Here is a 16044-nt window from a genome sequence, read left to right as displayed (position 1 = left end):
CGTGACTGATCCGGACTTGAGGGGCTGGGGAGGGTGAGGGGGATAGAGAAAGAGAGAGCGAGAGAGAGGGAAAAAAAGAGAGGAGGGGAGGTGGGGGGTCAGAGAGAGAAAAGAAACAAACAAGTAACAATGTAACTTACATGCAGTCACACACCCCCTTTTTTTTTTTTTTTTGCTCCTTGTAACAATGTGTACGTTTTTGAGGAGGGAGGGGGCGCGCGGAGGGAGAAAGAGAGAAGGAGAGAGAGAGAGAAAGGAGGAGGGGGGTGCGTTCTGAAATAATATAGTCAGCCATTTTTTATGTAAGGGGATTTTTTTTTCTTATTGGGGGGGTTGTTAAAAAATAAATATAAGAGGGCGGCCATCTTTGTTGCTCTGCCTTGGTGTAAAATATTCCAAAACGCCCCCCACTTTTTCCTGAGCCGATTTGAATATTAAATAAATATCATATAATCGGACAAGAACGCGCTTTTTCTCCCCCTTTCTTCTTCTTCTCCTTCTTCTTTCTCCCTCCTTCTTTTTTTTTTTTTTTTTAAATACAAGGACGGATCCAATGACAGGGATATAATGTCCTCTCCTCTCCGGTCCTGTGAGGAAGACGAGGGCATGGTGGTTAATTCCGAGGGAGGAGATTTTGATGAAGAAGACGACGACGGGGACCTGGACGAGAACGCAAGCGACATAAACTCGCCGGCGGCGCCTCGGGAAACTGCAACACCAGCCGCGCCAGGTACAGTAAAAAACGGGAAACTGGCGGACAGGTCGGGAGCGCGCACACGAAATAAGAAATACACACACTCACGCGCGCTTTTTGCTGCTTTTCTTAGAGGCACAAATATAAGATAGAAAAGCGCGTGATGGAAGTGTCCGAAACCCGCAGATCTTCTTTCTTTTAATCCCCCCCCCTCCTCCAACACATCCCATCCAGGTCCACATCGGTACAGTAGAAAGCAGCGAGATCTCGAGTGCGCGCAGACAACAACAACAACAAAAAAGAAAGAAAGAAAGCCTCCTTTAACACTTTTTCCTTCCTCTTAAAAAAAGACAGCCGCACTCAGGCTGCTGTCCTGTTATGGCAGCTATACGTTGCTGTAGGTGCCATATTTGCAGCTGCGAGAGCGCGCTGTGCAAACACAAGTCCAGTTTGCAACAAAAACGCCACAAACTCACACACACAACCTACTGATGTGTTTCTGCTGTGTTTTGCACTTTATCCTCACTCCACTTCCTCTTTGCGTCTAGCATCCCCAGCAAAAGTTTAAACTGAACTTGGCACCGCTGTTGTGGCTTTGCCTCCCCCCCCCCCTCACTTCGTCGCGATCTCACTTCACAGTCGTGAAAAGTTGTTGAAAAGAAAAAAAAATAGTCCCTTGCTTTTTTTTATTGGTGGGGTTCTTGGACGTGCAGGACTTGCAAATTGTTTTTAAAAAGCAGAGGTCTGCGGGGGTAATGAGGTCGCCCTGAAGGACTGGCACACACGCTAGCATGGACTCTCCTCTTGGCCGGAGGCTATGTATAAATCTGATAGCAGTCTGGGGAGACGATGCAGTCACAGAGCCGGGCGAGTGTGTGAAATCGCGACGAGAGGCACAAACTGCCTGGTTGTCTCTGTGATAGGTCAGGACAGGACAGCACTGCCCGCATGCTGCTCGTTTTCTTGTAAAAGGTACCCATACTGCGTTCAGCTCCGGAGGACCTGCTCGGTCGTTACCCGTATTAAACGTCTATTATCGGGCATGTTTGGCGCCTCGGAGCTGGGTGTTAGTGTGTCTGTGTCCCATTCTGATTCTTAACCGCCCCCCTTTCGCAGCAGCAGCAACATACAAATATCGATCGCGTCAGGCGATGATTGACTAAATGACATTCTGGAAGTTTCTGTGGCAGTGAACTTGCACGGGGGGGCAGTGAAAGTGAAGGGTGCAGAGAGTGGAGGCTGGTTAACCACACAGCAACAGTGGAGATCAGATGCACGGCTGAAAGCTGCCGTCGTGGGCTGTACTGTGAGCTCTGGTTTGGATGTGACTGAAGCACAGAGTTAAAAGTCAGCTCGGAGCTCCGAGTGTCAGGACGGCAGCCTGCACAAATCATCTCACTGCGCTCTTTTTTGTACTTAATTAGCTCGAGGGCTCCGTGGACCTGCTGTCACGCAGTGCGAGACAGATAAATTAGTGTCGAGGCCTCCCGGCGGGAGGACCTTAGCCCCATCACGACCTTGTTTCCAGCAGCGGTCACAGCGGTGGTCAGGGGGCCTGAGCGGGAGAGAAGTCGTTCCAGTTCACCGCTCCGGCGGCCTCTGAATCACCGAGCCCCGCGTGCGTGCCGCTGCCGCCCCCGGCGTGCGTTCGGCGGCTGAACGCTGCACGCAGACGCGGGAAGTGGGGTTGGCTGGTGGACGGGGTGGGAGTGAGGAGGAGGTGAGGGGATGGCTGTTGCTGCTGCTGTTGCTGGTGGTGGTGGGGGGAGCGCGCACCAACAAAGGCAGGCAGACAATAAAAACCGACAAATCGCAGCCTGTGAAACGGGACGAGCGGCTGGCGGAGACCGCAGCCCATATCTTGGTTATGCTTCAACGCTTTGCTGCTTTCTCCGCGAAGCCCGGGCTGCTATCTGCCCTCGTCTTCCTGTGTTTCTCTTGTCATTTGCAAGCCAGGTCGGCCTGCAGGTTAAATTCCTTTCTCCCCCCGTGGCTGCGATGATTCCCACGTAAAATCGGGAATAACTGGCCTGACATTTTCAGGTCTTATGCCACATAATGTCAGCTGGTTTCAGTTGCTGCACAGTGGCTCAGTCCCCTCTGAGCTGTCTGAGGTTTTCAGACTATTTCTTCCCTGAAATAAAAGTTTTATAAATTTAAATCCTCCCTCAACTCATCAGGATGTATCCATTGATTATCAGCAACAACCCCACCACCACCACTTCCTCCCCCAGGGCTCTGTTTTTCTTTTCTTTTTTCTTTTTAACAAAGGTAATGATCACCCTTTGCATTGCCATAAACCAATTACATCCCCAGGCTGCAGCAACCGGCTGTCAAATCTACTTAGAGCGCTCTGACAAACTATCTAATTTAGCATGTGTCACAATTCAGACAAGGTCAGAGGTCAGCGATGCCACTGTGTGGCTATCGTGCAGCCTTTGTCATGTGTAATTATGGTCAGCTGGGATTAGCGGGCTTGTCGGGGAGCGTTTTGAGAAGATTAATGTTCAGCTGATTCTGATAGCTGTCTTTTCTTCCACGCTTTCTTAACCCTCTCTCTCTCTCTCTTCCTCCTCAGAGGAAGAGGCAGAGCTATCAGACAGAGAGGTCCCGTTGAGGAAGAAAGGCCGGCCGAAGAAGAAGAAGGACACAAAAAAGAAAGACAAGGAAGGGAAACCTGTCAAAGCAAAAAAACGCAAGAAGATCGTGAGTTTCCTCGGCCTGTGGATTTTGGAAGTTTGACGTCCACATTACAGCGTCTTAACTGCTCTTCTTCCTTTTTTGTTTTTCATCTCTCGCTGCATGCACAGGACAGTGATGTAGAGAGAGACTTGGACAGAGAAAGAGACTACGGCGAGAACTCGGACAGCATTGCCAGCGACTATGGATCTGGTGAGAAAAAGAAAAAGAAGAAACATAAAGAAAGGAAAGAGAAGAAAACCAAGAAAAAGAAAAAAGACGATGGGGATCGAGACAGCAGTCAGGAGGAAACAACGAAGGTAAAGACGTTTTCGCTTGACTCCCAAAAACCCCAACAGTGATCAACGGTGACGAGTCCACCCTTGTTCACGGTCTGATGCTCTGCTTTCTTCTCAGCAACCGTTAGAACAGAAGACCTCGGCGCAGCTGGCGAGGGAGTGGGGCCTGGAGGATGTCGATCACATCTTCACAGAGGAGGACTACAGGGAGCTCACCAACTACAAAGCCTTCAGCCAGTTCATGAGGTACGGCCTGCTCTCTGTTCTCACGTGGGTGGGTGACATCAAGACAGCTAAACCTTCCCCAATAGGCTCCACAGATTAGGTTTACTGGATGGTTAAATAGGTTCAGACAACTCACTTCTGATGAGCTGTCGTCAGGTGGAAAAAAGGTGCTCGACATTCGAATTTCTCTCGCTTTTCAGGGTAAAAGACGAGTAAGAGTGCTGACGTCCTGTGGGAACGTTTGTCTGGAAATGTCGTGTCATTACGCCTGTATTCAAAAGACATTAGCTCCGCACACTCGCTGTGACTTTGCACTGCAGGGGTGCAGTTTGGAAATCTTTTGATTCTAACTTCTGTTTGAGTTGCAGAGTGGAGTCAGATTCCCGTTAGCTGATCTGATGGGAGTGGAAGTGCTGCTGCTAACTATGTGGATGTTGACAATGTGCTTATGGCTTGTTGTCAAAGGAGCTTGCAAAGAAAAGCGTCTGGACTTCTTTAAGTTGCTTGAAGACGTTTCACCTCTTATCCGAGAAGCATCTTCAAGCAACTTAAAGAAGTCCAGACGCTTTTCTTTGCAAGCTCCTTTGACTACGATGACCTGGATGACTGAGAACCTTCACAGACTTATGGCTTGTTGTTTTTATTCTTTACTCCCCCACAGTGTCTACATCTGCTGGTAAGCTTACTGTAACTGCTCAGCTCATGTGACGAGGCTGGTTAGGAGAGTGAGGAGTCCTCGGCTTGGCTGGCTAACTTTTACAGAGTTCAGGTGCTTGAGGGTCTTGATCCCGAGCAGCTGTGGTGATACGGGTGCCCACCTGGTCTGTTGTGGTGATGACAGAGCTGAGCCTCTAGGCAAAGTTCCTACCTGGCGTCTAGCTGACAGACAGAAAGGAGCTGTCTGTGAAATATTTCTAAACTCAAGGAGAAGCTTGTTCATCTTGGAGATGCTCTGAGTTAAGGTGCCTCATGGCTTTCGTGGTGAGGTGTATTTTGGGCTTGGTGACCTCAGGCCTGATCCAAGATGTCTTGAAGACATTGTATGTTATGACTGAATTGCTTCATTATGGTCCCTAATCTGTAGGCGGTGGCTAGAGACAGAGAGAGGGGAGATCTAGTCAACTCTGTTTGACTTTTGCCCCCTGGGACAAGGACCCAAATAAGCAGTAGAACAGATGGTTAGATACAATAGAAACATCAATAAACGTCCATATATGGTTGATTCTACAACACATGGAAATGAAACTGTTTCATTGACAGGACTTGAACCTATTAATACCAAACGAACCTTAATAATAATAATAATGTCAAAACGATTTGATGCTTTTTGGTGACACTGCTTCCTCCTTAATGAAGAAGAGCTCCTGTTAAGTGTCTGTTAGCACAGACGCCAGTAGCCTGGGTTGACTACTATTACTTGTTTCTGTCCCCCTGTGGCAGCCGTGTCTTTATCATCCCAGCTTTGTATAAATGAGACAGCAGCCCCCGTGTTACATGTAACACTGTGTCAGCAGCAGCCTGAGCCTCGGTCTCTGGGGCTGACTCATACCTGCTTTGACTCTCATAAGTAATGTGTAATGCCCAGCGCCTGTTCAGCCAACTTGTCTGCAGCTGGTAGGAAAGCTAATTGACAAATGAACCTGGTGATTGGCTCTCTTGATGGAGGTGAAAGTTTATTCATTTTGGTTATGTGGTTTCACTCTCACAACGCTCTCTCTTAGGCCGATGATCGCCAAGAAGAACCCTAAGATCCCCATGTCAAAGATGATGACCATCCTGGGGGTCAAGTGGAGGGAGTTTAGCTCTAACAACCCCTTCAAGGGCAACGCTGCAGCTGTGGCGGCGGCGGCTGCGGCCGCTGCCATCGCTGTTGCCGAGCAGGTCTCTGCAGCGACCGCCTCACCTGAACCGCCACCTCAGCCTCCACCTGTTAGAAAAGCCAAGACAAAAGAGGGCAAAGGTCTGTCGTCTTCCCATTCCTGTACTAGGACCAGGGCAACGAGATGTTTTAGAGGCACACGATGAACACAGCAGATGTTGACCGATGTTAGGTTTACAGAACTGCGCAAAAATGTTGAACCACCCCTCATTTCTTTAGATTTTGTTTCCAAGGAGCCAGACTTTTATGTAAATGTACTTTCTGAAAGTATTTCAAAATCTTTCTTTGGAAACTAATTTTTACTTCAATCCTAGTTCCTGATCACTTTCAGAGAAATGGTTTTATTTGTTTGTTTAAACTACTTAACACTGAGTTGTTGATCATCATGCTTAAAAAAGGCACCTAACACCTAACCAGTGTCAGCTGTCTGCACAAGAAGCCATTTTTAAGGAAGGGAAGCAGGGACAAAAGACTGGGGTATGTCAAATTACACAAGAACTGGACTGTGAAACAGGTCTAATGGAGTGATGAATCCAAATTTGAAAATATTGAGTCAAATCATCGTTGATATACAGAGAGGAGGTCAGGAGAGAGGTATACCAGTGAGTGTCTACAGCCATCTTTATAAACAGGGTGGAGGCACTGTCATGGTTTAAAGCTGCATTTCACCCAGTGGTGTCAGAGATCTTGTCAAAATGAGTGGAATTATGAACGTAGATGATCCATTAGATCATGCAATACCTGCAAAGCATCTGATTGGCAGCAGCTTCATTTTTCAGCATGACAATGATCCAAAAAACGCTGCCAATGCTGTAAAAACATACCTGGATAGAAAAAGACACAGTGGAACTCTATCAGTGATGGATTGGCCTCCTCTGAGCTCAGACCTCAACATTATTGAAGCAGTGTGGGATCATTTTGACAGAGAACAGAACAAAAGGCAGAAACATCCAAAGAAGAGCTTTGAAAGTCCTTCAAGAAGCCTGGAGAGCTATTCCTGAAGACTACTTAAAGAAATTACAGGAAAGCTGACTAAGAGAGTTTAAGAATAAAGGTGGTCAAACCAAATATTGACTTTCAAACTGAATAGAAATATATTTCCATGTATGTTTGCGCGTTTCAACTAACTGCTGCACCTGTTTCCCCTTTTCCTGGCAAAATCTAAGGGTATGAGGGGTGGCTCGAGACTTTTGCACATGTGCTGTACATGCTAATGGAGAGCAGTAAACTAATGCTAACCTCTCATTTACCTCTATCCCTTTTCTGATACAGCTCACTGATACAGCTTCTTTGTTATGCTGTCTGTCCAGGTCCGGGTTACAAGAAGCGCAGTAAAAGTCCTCGAGTTCCAGACAAGAAAAAGGCTTCAGCCGTAGCCAAAGCTAAAAAGATGGCACCCATCCGTATTAAATTATCACCTATCAGTGCCAAGAGGAAGAAGAGCTGCTCGGTGAGTGTGAAGTTTAGAGTATTCGTGAAACACTGAATCGGTGGAAGTTAAAAACAGCGTCGCTCCCTGTTGTTTTCCTCTGTTTCTTGTTACCTGTCTCTCCTCCCTTCACTCACTGCCCCCGTGCTTTCTCGTGCTCTGCTAGAGCGAGGATATGGATGAGGACGAGTCTGAGCAGGAGGACTCCAGCGTTCACAGCTCCTCGGTTCGCTCTGACAGCTCTGGCCGAGTGAAGAAGAACAAGCGCGGACGGCCTGCCAAGAAGAAGAAGAAAAGTAAGCGCAGCCTGCTTGTTATACGTACAGCACATAATTATAAATGATGTACAGCCTCCCTGTCCACATCCATCTTACAGCTCCACTGTTAAGTTTACTTTGGCTTATTGGAATCCAAAGGAATAATGCAGCTCAACTCTTCTGGTTCAGACAATAATCTTCTCTCTTTTTATAGCAGCTGTCTTTAGTTACTTGTTAATGTGTCTCTCTGTCTTCAGTTGCGTGTTCAGGATGAGAAATGCGTGCTCGATCGGGTTGCGATCAGGTGATTGGCTCTGCCATTCCAGATGATTCCACTTGTTAACCTTCAATAAGCTCTGTTCACTTCAGAATTAATGTGTCTGCTTCTGTTTTCTGTCCCATCATCAATAAACAATAGTGCCCAGTGTCACTGGAAGCTGCGGGTAACCATTCGTCACACTGCCTTTACCGCGTTTCACAGATTATGTTGATTATGAGCAGAAGGAGCAGCCTTCACAATTCTTTCTTCTGTTATTCTGGGGCAGATTAGTGTGTCCAAAAATGCTGTTCCTGAGCTGCTCGAAAGGGGTTTTTAGACATAATTTGGTCCTTTGCATATTCTGGGATAGCTTATGTTTTATTGTTTGTTTGTTTTTCATTAAATCTGTTCTCAAGTTAAGATATGCTTACTTCCTGATATGTTTTCTCAGTTGGATGTTGTGAACAGACATTTCTTTACCATAGAAAGGATCCTATGATCATCCACAACTGTTGTCTTTCCTGGACGTCCAGGTCTCCTTATGTTGCTTAGGCAACCATCTATTGTATTTATCAGTCCCTCATATGTTAGTTTACAGTATTATTACCTCCCATTTAGTAGTTTCTTAAATTGCCAAAATTGATATAAGTTTGACTCTAATCTTGAAGTTGAACTTGTTTCACTTGCGCTGATCACATGCTGTGAGTTCACATCAACAGCTTACAAATGCAACTATTGGAATAAAGAAAGACCTTTTACATTTTGAATTAGTGAAGAAATAACGTAAAAATATAACACATGCCTTTTTCATAGACAGGTGTGTTTTGTGTGTGTGAATTACACTGAGGCCATGGAAAGAAGGCACTGTGTACAAAAATGACTTCAGTTTCTCAGTGATGAATGCACTATTTTGTTCAACTCCTCAAATGCAAACTGAGACTCTGCACTTAATCCAAACTCATTACACGTGCATCCATAGGCTAAATCTGACTATTGTCACGTCTGGTAGCGTGATTTCATTTTGCCAAGAAGGCCAAAACTTGATCATTTGCAAACCTTCTGCATTACAAGCGTGCAGATGTGCTGCAAATCCGAGCAGCTTCAAGTGTTTCACTTGCGTTTTTCAGTTTTTCTTTTAGTTCTGAAAAAGTTCAAACATGCAGCACGTACCTAAAACTTCACCCCGTGTTCCTGAAAACGTCACGCACATCTCTCACATTTGACTGCACTTGTTTTAAGTTACACATGAAACTGCATGGTTATAGTTGGAAGTGAAAAATGAGCAGTTCAGTTATTTGGGGTGAAAAACACAGAAATGGTTTGTGACCTTTTGTCAGTGCTTGTCAACTCGCCCTGTGCTTGCTATCTCCCTTCCCAGGTGAAGAGGAAGGGGATGGCTACGAGACCGATCACCAGGACTACTGTGAGGTGTGTCAGCAGGGCGGGGAGATCATCCTGTGCGACACCTGTCCTCGAGCGTACCACCTCGTCTGCCTTGAGCCTGAGCTGGACAAGGCCCCCGAGGGCAAGTGGAGCTGTCCCCATTGTGTAAGTACAACTGCTCCTGTTTTTTATTTTCCCATCTCCTTTGCATCGTTTTTATTCCACAACTTATCTCCGAGCTGTGTGGCTACCTGAGCAGCAAAAACACCTGTTACTGTTAGTTAAAGCTTGTTTTCTTGGAGGATCAGATGAGTAGAAACCCTTTAAGCTTATCAGAAATCTGAGCGGGGAAGCGGCTACGTGCAGACATCCTGCCTCAACAAAAAACTGTCGCCAAATGTGGGTGTAATCTATTCAGCAATGGCACAAATATTGCTCAGTGCTAATTTCTAGATGCTGCGAAGTCTTGGTATCAGATCTCTGAGATTAGTCAGTTAAGGTGCTGTGAAACTGCTCACTAAATTGCTGCATTAAATCCACTGTGTAGAATTTTATGTGATTGTTTCGACTGGTTTAGCTTTTTAGTTTCTTTATGAGTCACGTGTTTTTATCTGTAGGGACGACCTGGTATTGATATCGAAAGTGTGAACAAAGTGAGCGATACTTGCGCTTAAATGTCATTTAGCTAACTGACTGGAGGAGCGGAGAAAAAGAGGGAAAGGGCATGCACTGGTGACAAACAGGAAGCTGAAAAGAAGCTTTTTACCTGCTGTTTATTCAGCGCAAGTGTCAGGTTTATCTGAGTCAAGCATCCCTGAATACCAAGAAGTGGTAGACTGGCATCGAATTTGAAGGAGAGCTGTATCAGAGCAGTATAACTGTCACACTCAAGGTGTTTGTTGACGTGCTAGTGAGATACTTACACTTTGAAAGGGTTGGGGATTTTTTCTGGTCTTTTTTTTTTTGGAAAATTTCGACTCCCCCGAGTAGGTGCTATAGCACAGTCAAAATTTCCACTTCATTAATCGTGAACATTTCAACAATCAAATGCCATGTTGTAAATATGTATGCATTATTCAAAAAGCAATGATTTGTAATGCCATGTAACCATTCTGCAGTTTGAAAGTCACTGGTTCTTGCAAATAAACGATTTCACATTCTCATTTTATTCTGCACAGCAAGGCGAAAAGCTGCTTGCTTTCCTCCGGAGTGTGAGCTCCCTATATGTCACCAGGCTACATTTACAAATTGGCAAATGCCGGTTTTAATATCGTACAGTAGTTGCCAAAACTGTGTTTTATATAAGCTTGGGTCTGTAGTGACTGAGATAGCAGACATTTACTTTAACTGTCAGTGTTGCACAGGGATAGTAGACCCCAAATATGGGTTACATACTGCAGCTGTTACATAAATCAGGTATTTCTTTTTTTAACCTTTATTCACCCAGAATAGGCTCACTTGGAGCAGTGGTCTATTTTTCACAAACTCCATCCTTCACAGTCACGGAGGCCTACTTAAAACAGCACCTGAGCAGCTCCAGCAAAGGTCCTTCTCCCGCTTATCTTATGTCTCACAACCACATTCCCACTTAAGGCTAAAAGAGTCAATGGGAGCCAGGACTCTCAGTGCAATGAACAGCTGGCAACATTAGCAGCTTAATTTTTTTCTGTGAGTCATTAATATGTAACCACAAAATTCTCAATAAGCATCTTGTGGTTGTTGAAAGCTCCTTTTACTTCATGTGTTCAGGATGTTCCTCAGTTTAACAGTTTTGTTTTCTCTCGCTTTCTTTCAGGAAAAAGAGGGAATCCAGTGGGAAGCAAAAGACGAAGACTTTGAGGATTTTGAGGAGGACAGCGAGGACAGAGTGATATCAGAGGTCGGCGTGAGGGTCGCCACTGGGGCGGAGGAGGAAGATGACGACCACATGGAGTTCTGTCGGGTGTGTAAAGACGGAGGTGAGCTGTTGTGCTGCGACACCTGTACGTCTTCCTACCACATCCACTGTCTGAACCCGCCGTTGCCGGAGATTCCCAACGGAGAGTGGCTGTGTCCACGATGCACGGTCAGTTGATGCTCTTGTCACAGTGTTTTTTTAATCTATACCTCACAGATTTCCATCTTCTCGCTTAAATAAACTGATGTGATTTTAAAAATGCATTTTTGCTCCAGTGTCCGCCAATCAAGGGACGAGTCCAAAAGATCCTCCACTGGCGATGGGGTGAGCCTCCACCTCCCATTCCTGTTCCACCCGCTCCCGACGCTCCACCCGACGCCCCGCCACCGCCACCAATGAAAGGCAGGGCAGAGAGGGAGTTCTTTGTAAAGCTGACCGGACAGTCCTACTGGCACTGCACCTGGATCACTGAGCTGCAGGTGAGTCTGAAAGTCACAACCACAAATAATGGCAAGTCTGTTTTCTAGGGATTCCCCCTCCTCAGTCCAAATATTTCTTCTTCTTCTTTTTTTTTAGCCACACACGTGTCAGAGTAATGAACCAGACAGCACACATCTGTCTTTTTAATCAAGCTCCTGCAGCCTAATGTACATCCCTTTGACAACATGCCGTAGCAAAAATATAAATAAAGTAATTAAATTAAATTCACAGTATTGCTCCCTATAAAATAACTGATATTTCTTATACACACACTGGCCATCAGGTATACCAGTACAAAAATATCTAAAAAGTCAACACATGGCAGCAACTCTATGCCTTTAGACACGTAGACACGATGTGGACTTCCAGCACCTTGTGGAATCTGTGCCGTGAAGAATTAAAGTCGTTCTGAAGGCTAAACTGGGTCCAGCCCAGCAAGGTGTAACCAATGAAGTAGCCGTCTCAGGTAGTCAGCCTGGTTTGTTGTTGTTAAAAGACATATTTAAACTTACAGAGTTAGAGTTTTACTTGTTACATGTCCTTCAGAGGTTAAAATGCAGTTGTGTTTTGACTCTAGCCTGGCTCATTAGCTAATAACCACAAAAAATAACTTTTGCTTGCCCACCCTGGAGGAGAAGTATGAAAGAGAAAGCCCACACCAGACCACCCACAAACGGCCCTTTATAGGACCTTGTTTGGATTGTTGTTACACTGAAACTATGTATATCATGTGTAACTGTTGCTTAATCATCTCTGTGGCTGCAGCCGCTTCTCGCACACTCTTCCCTCAACAAGGGACCTACTTCACACACAGGCGTCTTAAAGGGGACAGAATGGGCGCTATCAGGCGAACCACGAGTGCAGCGCATTCGATTATCTGCATAAGCAAATGCTCGACCCCAAGAATCTTAAACTGATCCTTGGAAGCTTTATTCACAGGGCGGTCCTACTGTTTACACATATTTTAGCGACTGTTTTTACAGCCATAGATGGTATTTGTAAATGAACGTACATCATCACCATCACTAAAGATTATTATTCCCTTAAATTTCCTTTCTACTTTAAAAACTGCACTCAGCATGTCATTTGCAGTGTTTACTCAGCATTTTTGTATTCACCAGATTTATGAAACAAAACAGCAAAAACTGCTTTCTACATTTTTTAGATTGTTCTCCTGTGTTGAGTCTCTAATGCTTCAGATTTAAAAGATCTAACAATGGAAATCAAACCGTGGCTGAAATATAAACAACTGCTCTCCATATTTAGAATAACATATATGACGAGGGTCACGTTTTTCCAAGTCTAAACAATGAAAAAAAAAGGTTTTGAAAACCACAAATCTAGGACGTCCTCACCTGAAAAATGATCATCTGACCAACTAATGTCTTTGTCTCATCAGCTGGAGATCTTCCACTCGGTCATGTATAGAAACTACCAGAGGAAGACGGACATGGACGAGCCTCCCAGCTTGGACTACGGCTCGGGGGGAGAGGATGAGAACGGAGTAGGAAAGAGCGAGAAGAGGAGGGCCAAAGACCCCCAGTATGCCATCATGGAGGACAAATACTACAGATATGGCATCAAGCCCGAGTGGATGATGATTCACCGGATCATCAATCACAGGTAAAGAGCCGTGCACACAAGCACGCAGAGGTCAGGTTTGTGAAGGACCACTAACTGTGATCATGTGTCTCCCTGCTAGTGTGGATAAGAAGGGGATATACCACTACCTGGTCAAGTGGCGAGACCTCGCCTACGACCAGTGTACATGGGAGAGAGACGACATGGATATCCCCGACTTTGCAATTTACAAGGCCAGCTACTGGAAACACAGGTATTTGTTTTTAAAGCTGTATTTCTCATTTATTAACCTCCTAAAACCTGCCGTCCACATATGTGGGCATCACATTTTGGGTTGTCCAGACCACAATACTAAATTTTGCTCTACAAAGGCCTGATATGCAGTTACGAGGACATTACACTGCCAGCTGAAATGTTTCGTGTTTCATGCTCTGAAATCTTTTACTTTTTTGACTTTGTTACAGGCATACGTCTTCCTGCAACCATATTGCTCATAGCGGCACAACTGCTGTTTCTCATTTTGTTTTTGTACTCAGGAAAAATGCTGCTGTGTTCAGACACCAAATAAAAAGTTTTGCACATCAGTTGTGACTTTATAATGTTCTATCGAAATTTAATGCAAATCTCCTCATATGTGGATATAACTTTTCTCAGAAACTACATCAGGTAAAAAGATCATTCGTTGTTTTTACATTCATCAGGTCTCAATCAGCCCAAAGAGAAATTAAAATTTCGTGCAATGAAAAAGTTCGGGTCTTAGGAGGTTAAAGCAAGTCCGCTAGTGTTTTTCAGCCGCTTCACAGAGACCTGCCTACGTATACGTGCAGTCTCATCTCCCTTTGATGAATCGGATCCCTGCTAGAGTGAACAGCTTAGTGTCAGCGACGTGGCAATAATTCTGCTGCTGTTTAACAGGGACGCCATAATGAAGGAGGACCCAGACAAACCCAGGAAGATAAGGAACAAGAACTCAGATGAGGGTGAAGATGAGTCTCCAGGCTCACCACTCACTGATGTGAGTATTGTAAAGTGTGCAGCTGCTGTCTGCTGTTAGCCAGTCACTCTTTTTTGTTATAAAGTTATTAAATGTTTCTTATAAGAACAATCACATACTGCAATTCAGATTTACATTTTTTATATGCTATACTGTAAGGATTCCCTTACAATGTGTTCCCTTTATTTTTGTGTTAAATTGTACACATTTAAGGATCTTTATTGTATAAAAGCACACCACTGGTGAACCGACTTCGATTATTTTTACTAATAGTTTTACTAAAGCTGTCCGATGCAGCATGGGAGAATAACCACACTTTCCAATATTTCTCATTTTGCATATCTAAGCCTCTCTCTTGGTAATATTGCTCAAAACTATCTTTGAAAATGTAGATTATTGAACAGTTTCTGATTCATAACCTCATAATTGTTCAGCGTGGAGAGGTTTGTAAATCTGACAACTCAGTAGGTTACATAGGAGTTTAAAATCTGTACCATAAGTGCATCTGCTAAAAATCTCGGACGAGTTCAAATCCCAGTGATTGCCTGGGATTTTTCAAATTTATACCGCAGTCACAGGAAACACTACGAGGAGGCTGAGTGGTAGCATTGGCGACCGCCAGTATTTTTTTTTTATCATGTACAAATCTGTGCGCATTAAACCACAATAAGTCAAAATACAAACAAACAGACACAATTTGACCTTTCAGTCAAAACCTTTACAGAAAATAAACAAAGACTGATGAATGAAATTAGTTTTTTCTTGGTAATCCAGATGTTTTCAGGAAATGTAAAGGAATTTCCATCCATCCATTCGCTTCCGCTTATCCTTTATCGGGGTCACGGGGGAGCTGGAGCCTATCCCAGCTGTCTTAGGGCGAGAGGCGGGGTACACGCTGGACAGGTCGCCAGTCTGTTGCAGGGCTAACACACAGACAGAGACAGCCATTCACTCCCACATTCACACCTATGGCAATTTAGAGTTTCCAGTTAACCCAATCGTATCTCCTCACCGTTTTCTCATTTCTTCCCTTCAGCCTACAATAAAATACGAGGAGCAGCCAGACTTTGTCACGTCAACGGGCGGCACGCTACATCTGTACCAACTGGAGGGCCTGAACTGGCTTCGGTTTTCCTGGGCTCAGGGCACTGACACCATCCTGGCGGACGAGATGGGGCTGGGAAAGACCATCCAAACCATCGTCTTCCTCTATTCACTTTTCAAAGAGGTGCTGACCTTATCTCTGCTTTTTTCCTTTAACGTTGTTTAAAGTCTCGCTGTGTAACACGGTACTGATTTCCCTCTCTGCTCGCTTCAGGGTCACACTAAGGGTCCATTTCTAGTCAGCGCTCCACTCTCCACCATCATCAACTGGGAGAGGGAGTTTGAGATGTGGGCCCCCGATTTCTACGTGGTGACGTACACGGGAGACAAGGACAGCCGAGCCATCATCAGAGAGAACGAGTTCTCCTTTGATGACACGGCCGTCAAGGGAGGAAAGAAGACCTTCAAACTGAGGGTAAGGAGGGATCGTTAGCAGTAGCGGGAAAACACGATATCGACAGTGGCGTCCACTCATCCTTCCTCCCTTGTTTGTCCTCCTGCAGCGAGAAGCTCCTATTAAATTCCACGTGCTGCTGACCTCCTACGAGCTGGTGACCATCGACCAAACGGCGCTGAAGTCTATTGACTGGGCCTGTCTGGTGGTGGATGAAGCTCACCGCCTTAAGAACAACCAGTCCAAGGTACAGCAGCTACTGCATATGAGTCCACATTAACGCACTTCACCTCTCTCTGGTGGCCAAACTATGCAATGGCAACACTTTAGTCCCACAGTACTTAACTACTTTCATAGGTCGTTTAATGTACTTTATCATGAGAGTAATAGATTAAGTATTAGCTGTACTTCTTCAGGAAGTTGGGGTCCATGCCATAATGACTTAATTACAACTAATTATAAGATCTATGCAATATAAGATATTTACTTA

The 16044-nt window shown here is 45.0% G+C and overlaps 1 protein-coding gene across 1 annotated transcript in view; it reads left to right on the top strand.

Moving 5' to 3' along the window:
- Nucleotides 1–338: 338 nt before the first annotated feature.
- The window catches only part of chd3 (chromodomain helicase DNA binding protein 3), a 47790-nt gene continuing 32084 nt past the window's right edge, over nucleotides 339–16044 (top strand). The window contains exons 1-16 of the mRNA XM_080896389.1: nucleotides 339–730; nucleotides 3273–3400; nucleotides 3505–3693; nucleotides 3791–3918; nucleotides 5619–5857; nucleotides 7087–7226; nucleotides 7372–7501; nucleotides 9100–9269; nucleotides 10900–11169; nucleotides 11277–11480; nucleotides 12881–13104; nucleotides 13184–13315; nucleotides 13978–14077; nucleotides 15093–15284; nucleotides 15375–15575; nucleotides 15664–15801. Coding sequence (XP_080752515.1) covers nucleotides 568–730; nucleotides 3273–3400; nucleotides 3505–3693; nucleotides 3791–3918; nucleotides 5619–5857; nucleotides 7087–7226; nucleotides 7372–7501; nucleotides 9100–9269; nucleotides 10900–11169; nucleotides 11277–11480; nucleotides 12881–13104; nucleotides 13184–13315; nucleotides 13978–14077; nucleotides 15093–15284; nucleotides 15375–15575; nucleotides 15664–15801 — 2748 coding nt within the window. The 5' untranslated portion in view covers nucleotides 339–567. The remainder of the gene's footprint in view (nucleotides 731–3272; nucleotides 3401–3504; nucleotides 3694–3790; nucleotides 3919–5618; nucleotides 5858–7086; nucleotides 7227–7371; nucleotides 7502–9099; nucleotides 9270–10899; nucleotides 11170–11276; nucleotides 11481–12880; nucleotides 13105–13183; nucleotides 13316–13977; nucleotides 14078–15092; nucleotides 15285–15374; nucleotides 15576–15663; nucleotides 15802–16044) is intronic.

This window comes from Rhamphochromis sp. 'chilingali', assembly GCF_963969265.1.
Source record: "Rhamphochromis sp. 'chilingali' genome assembly, chromosome: 1".
Lineage (NCBI taxonomy): Eukaryota > Metazoa > Chordata > Actinopteri > Cichliformes > Cichlidae > Rhamphochromis > Rhamphochromis sp. 'chilingali'.
This window is presented reverse-complemented; position numbering and strand designations above follow the sequence as displayed.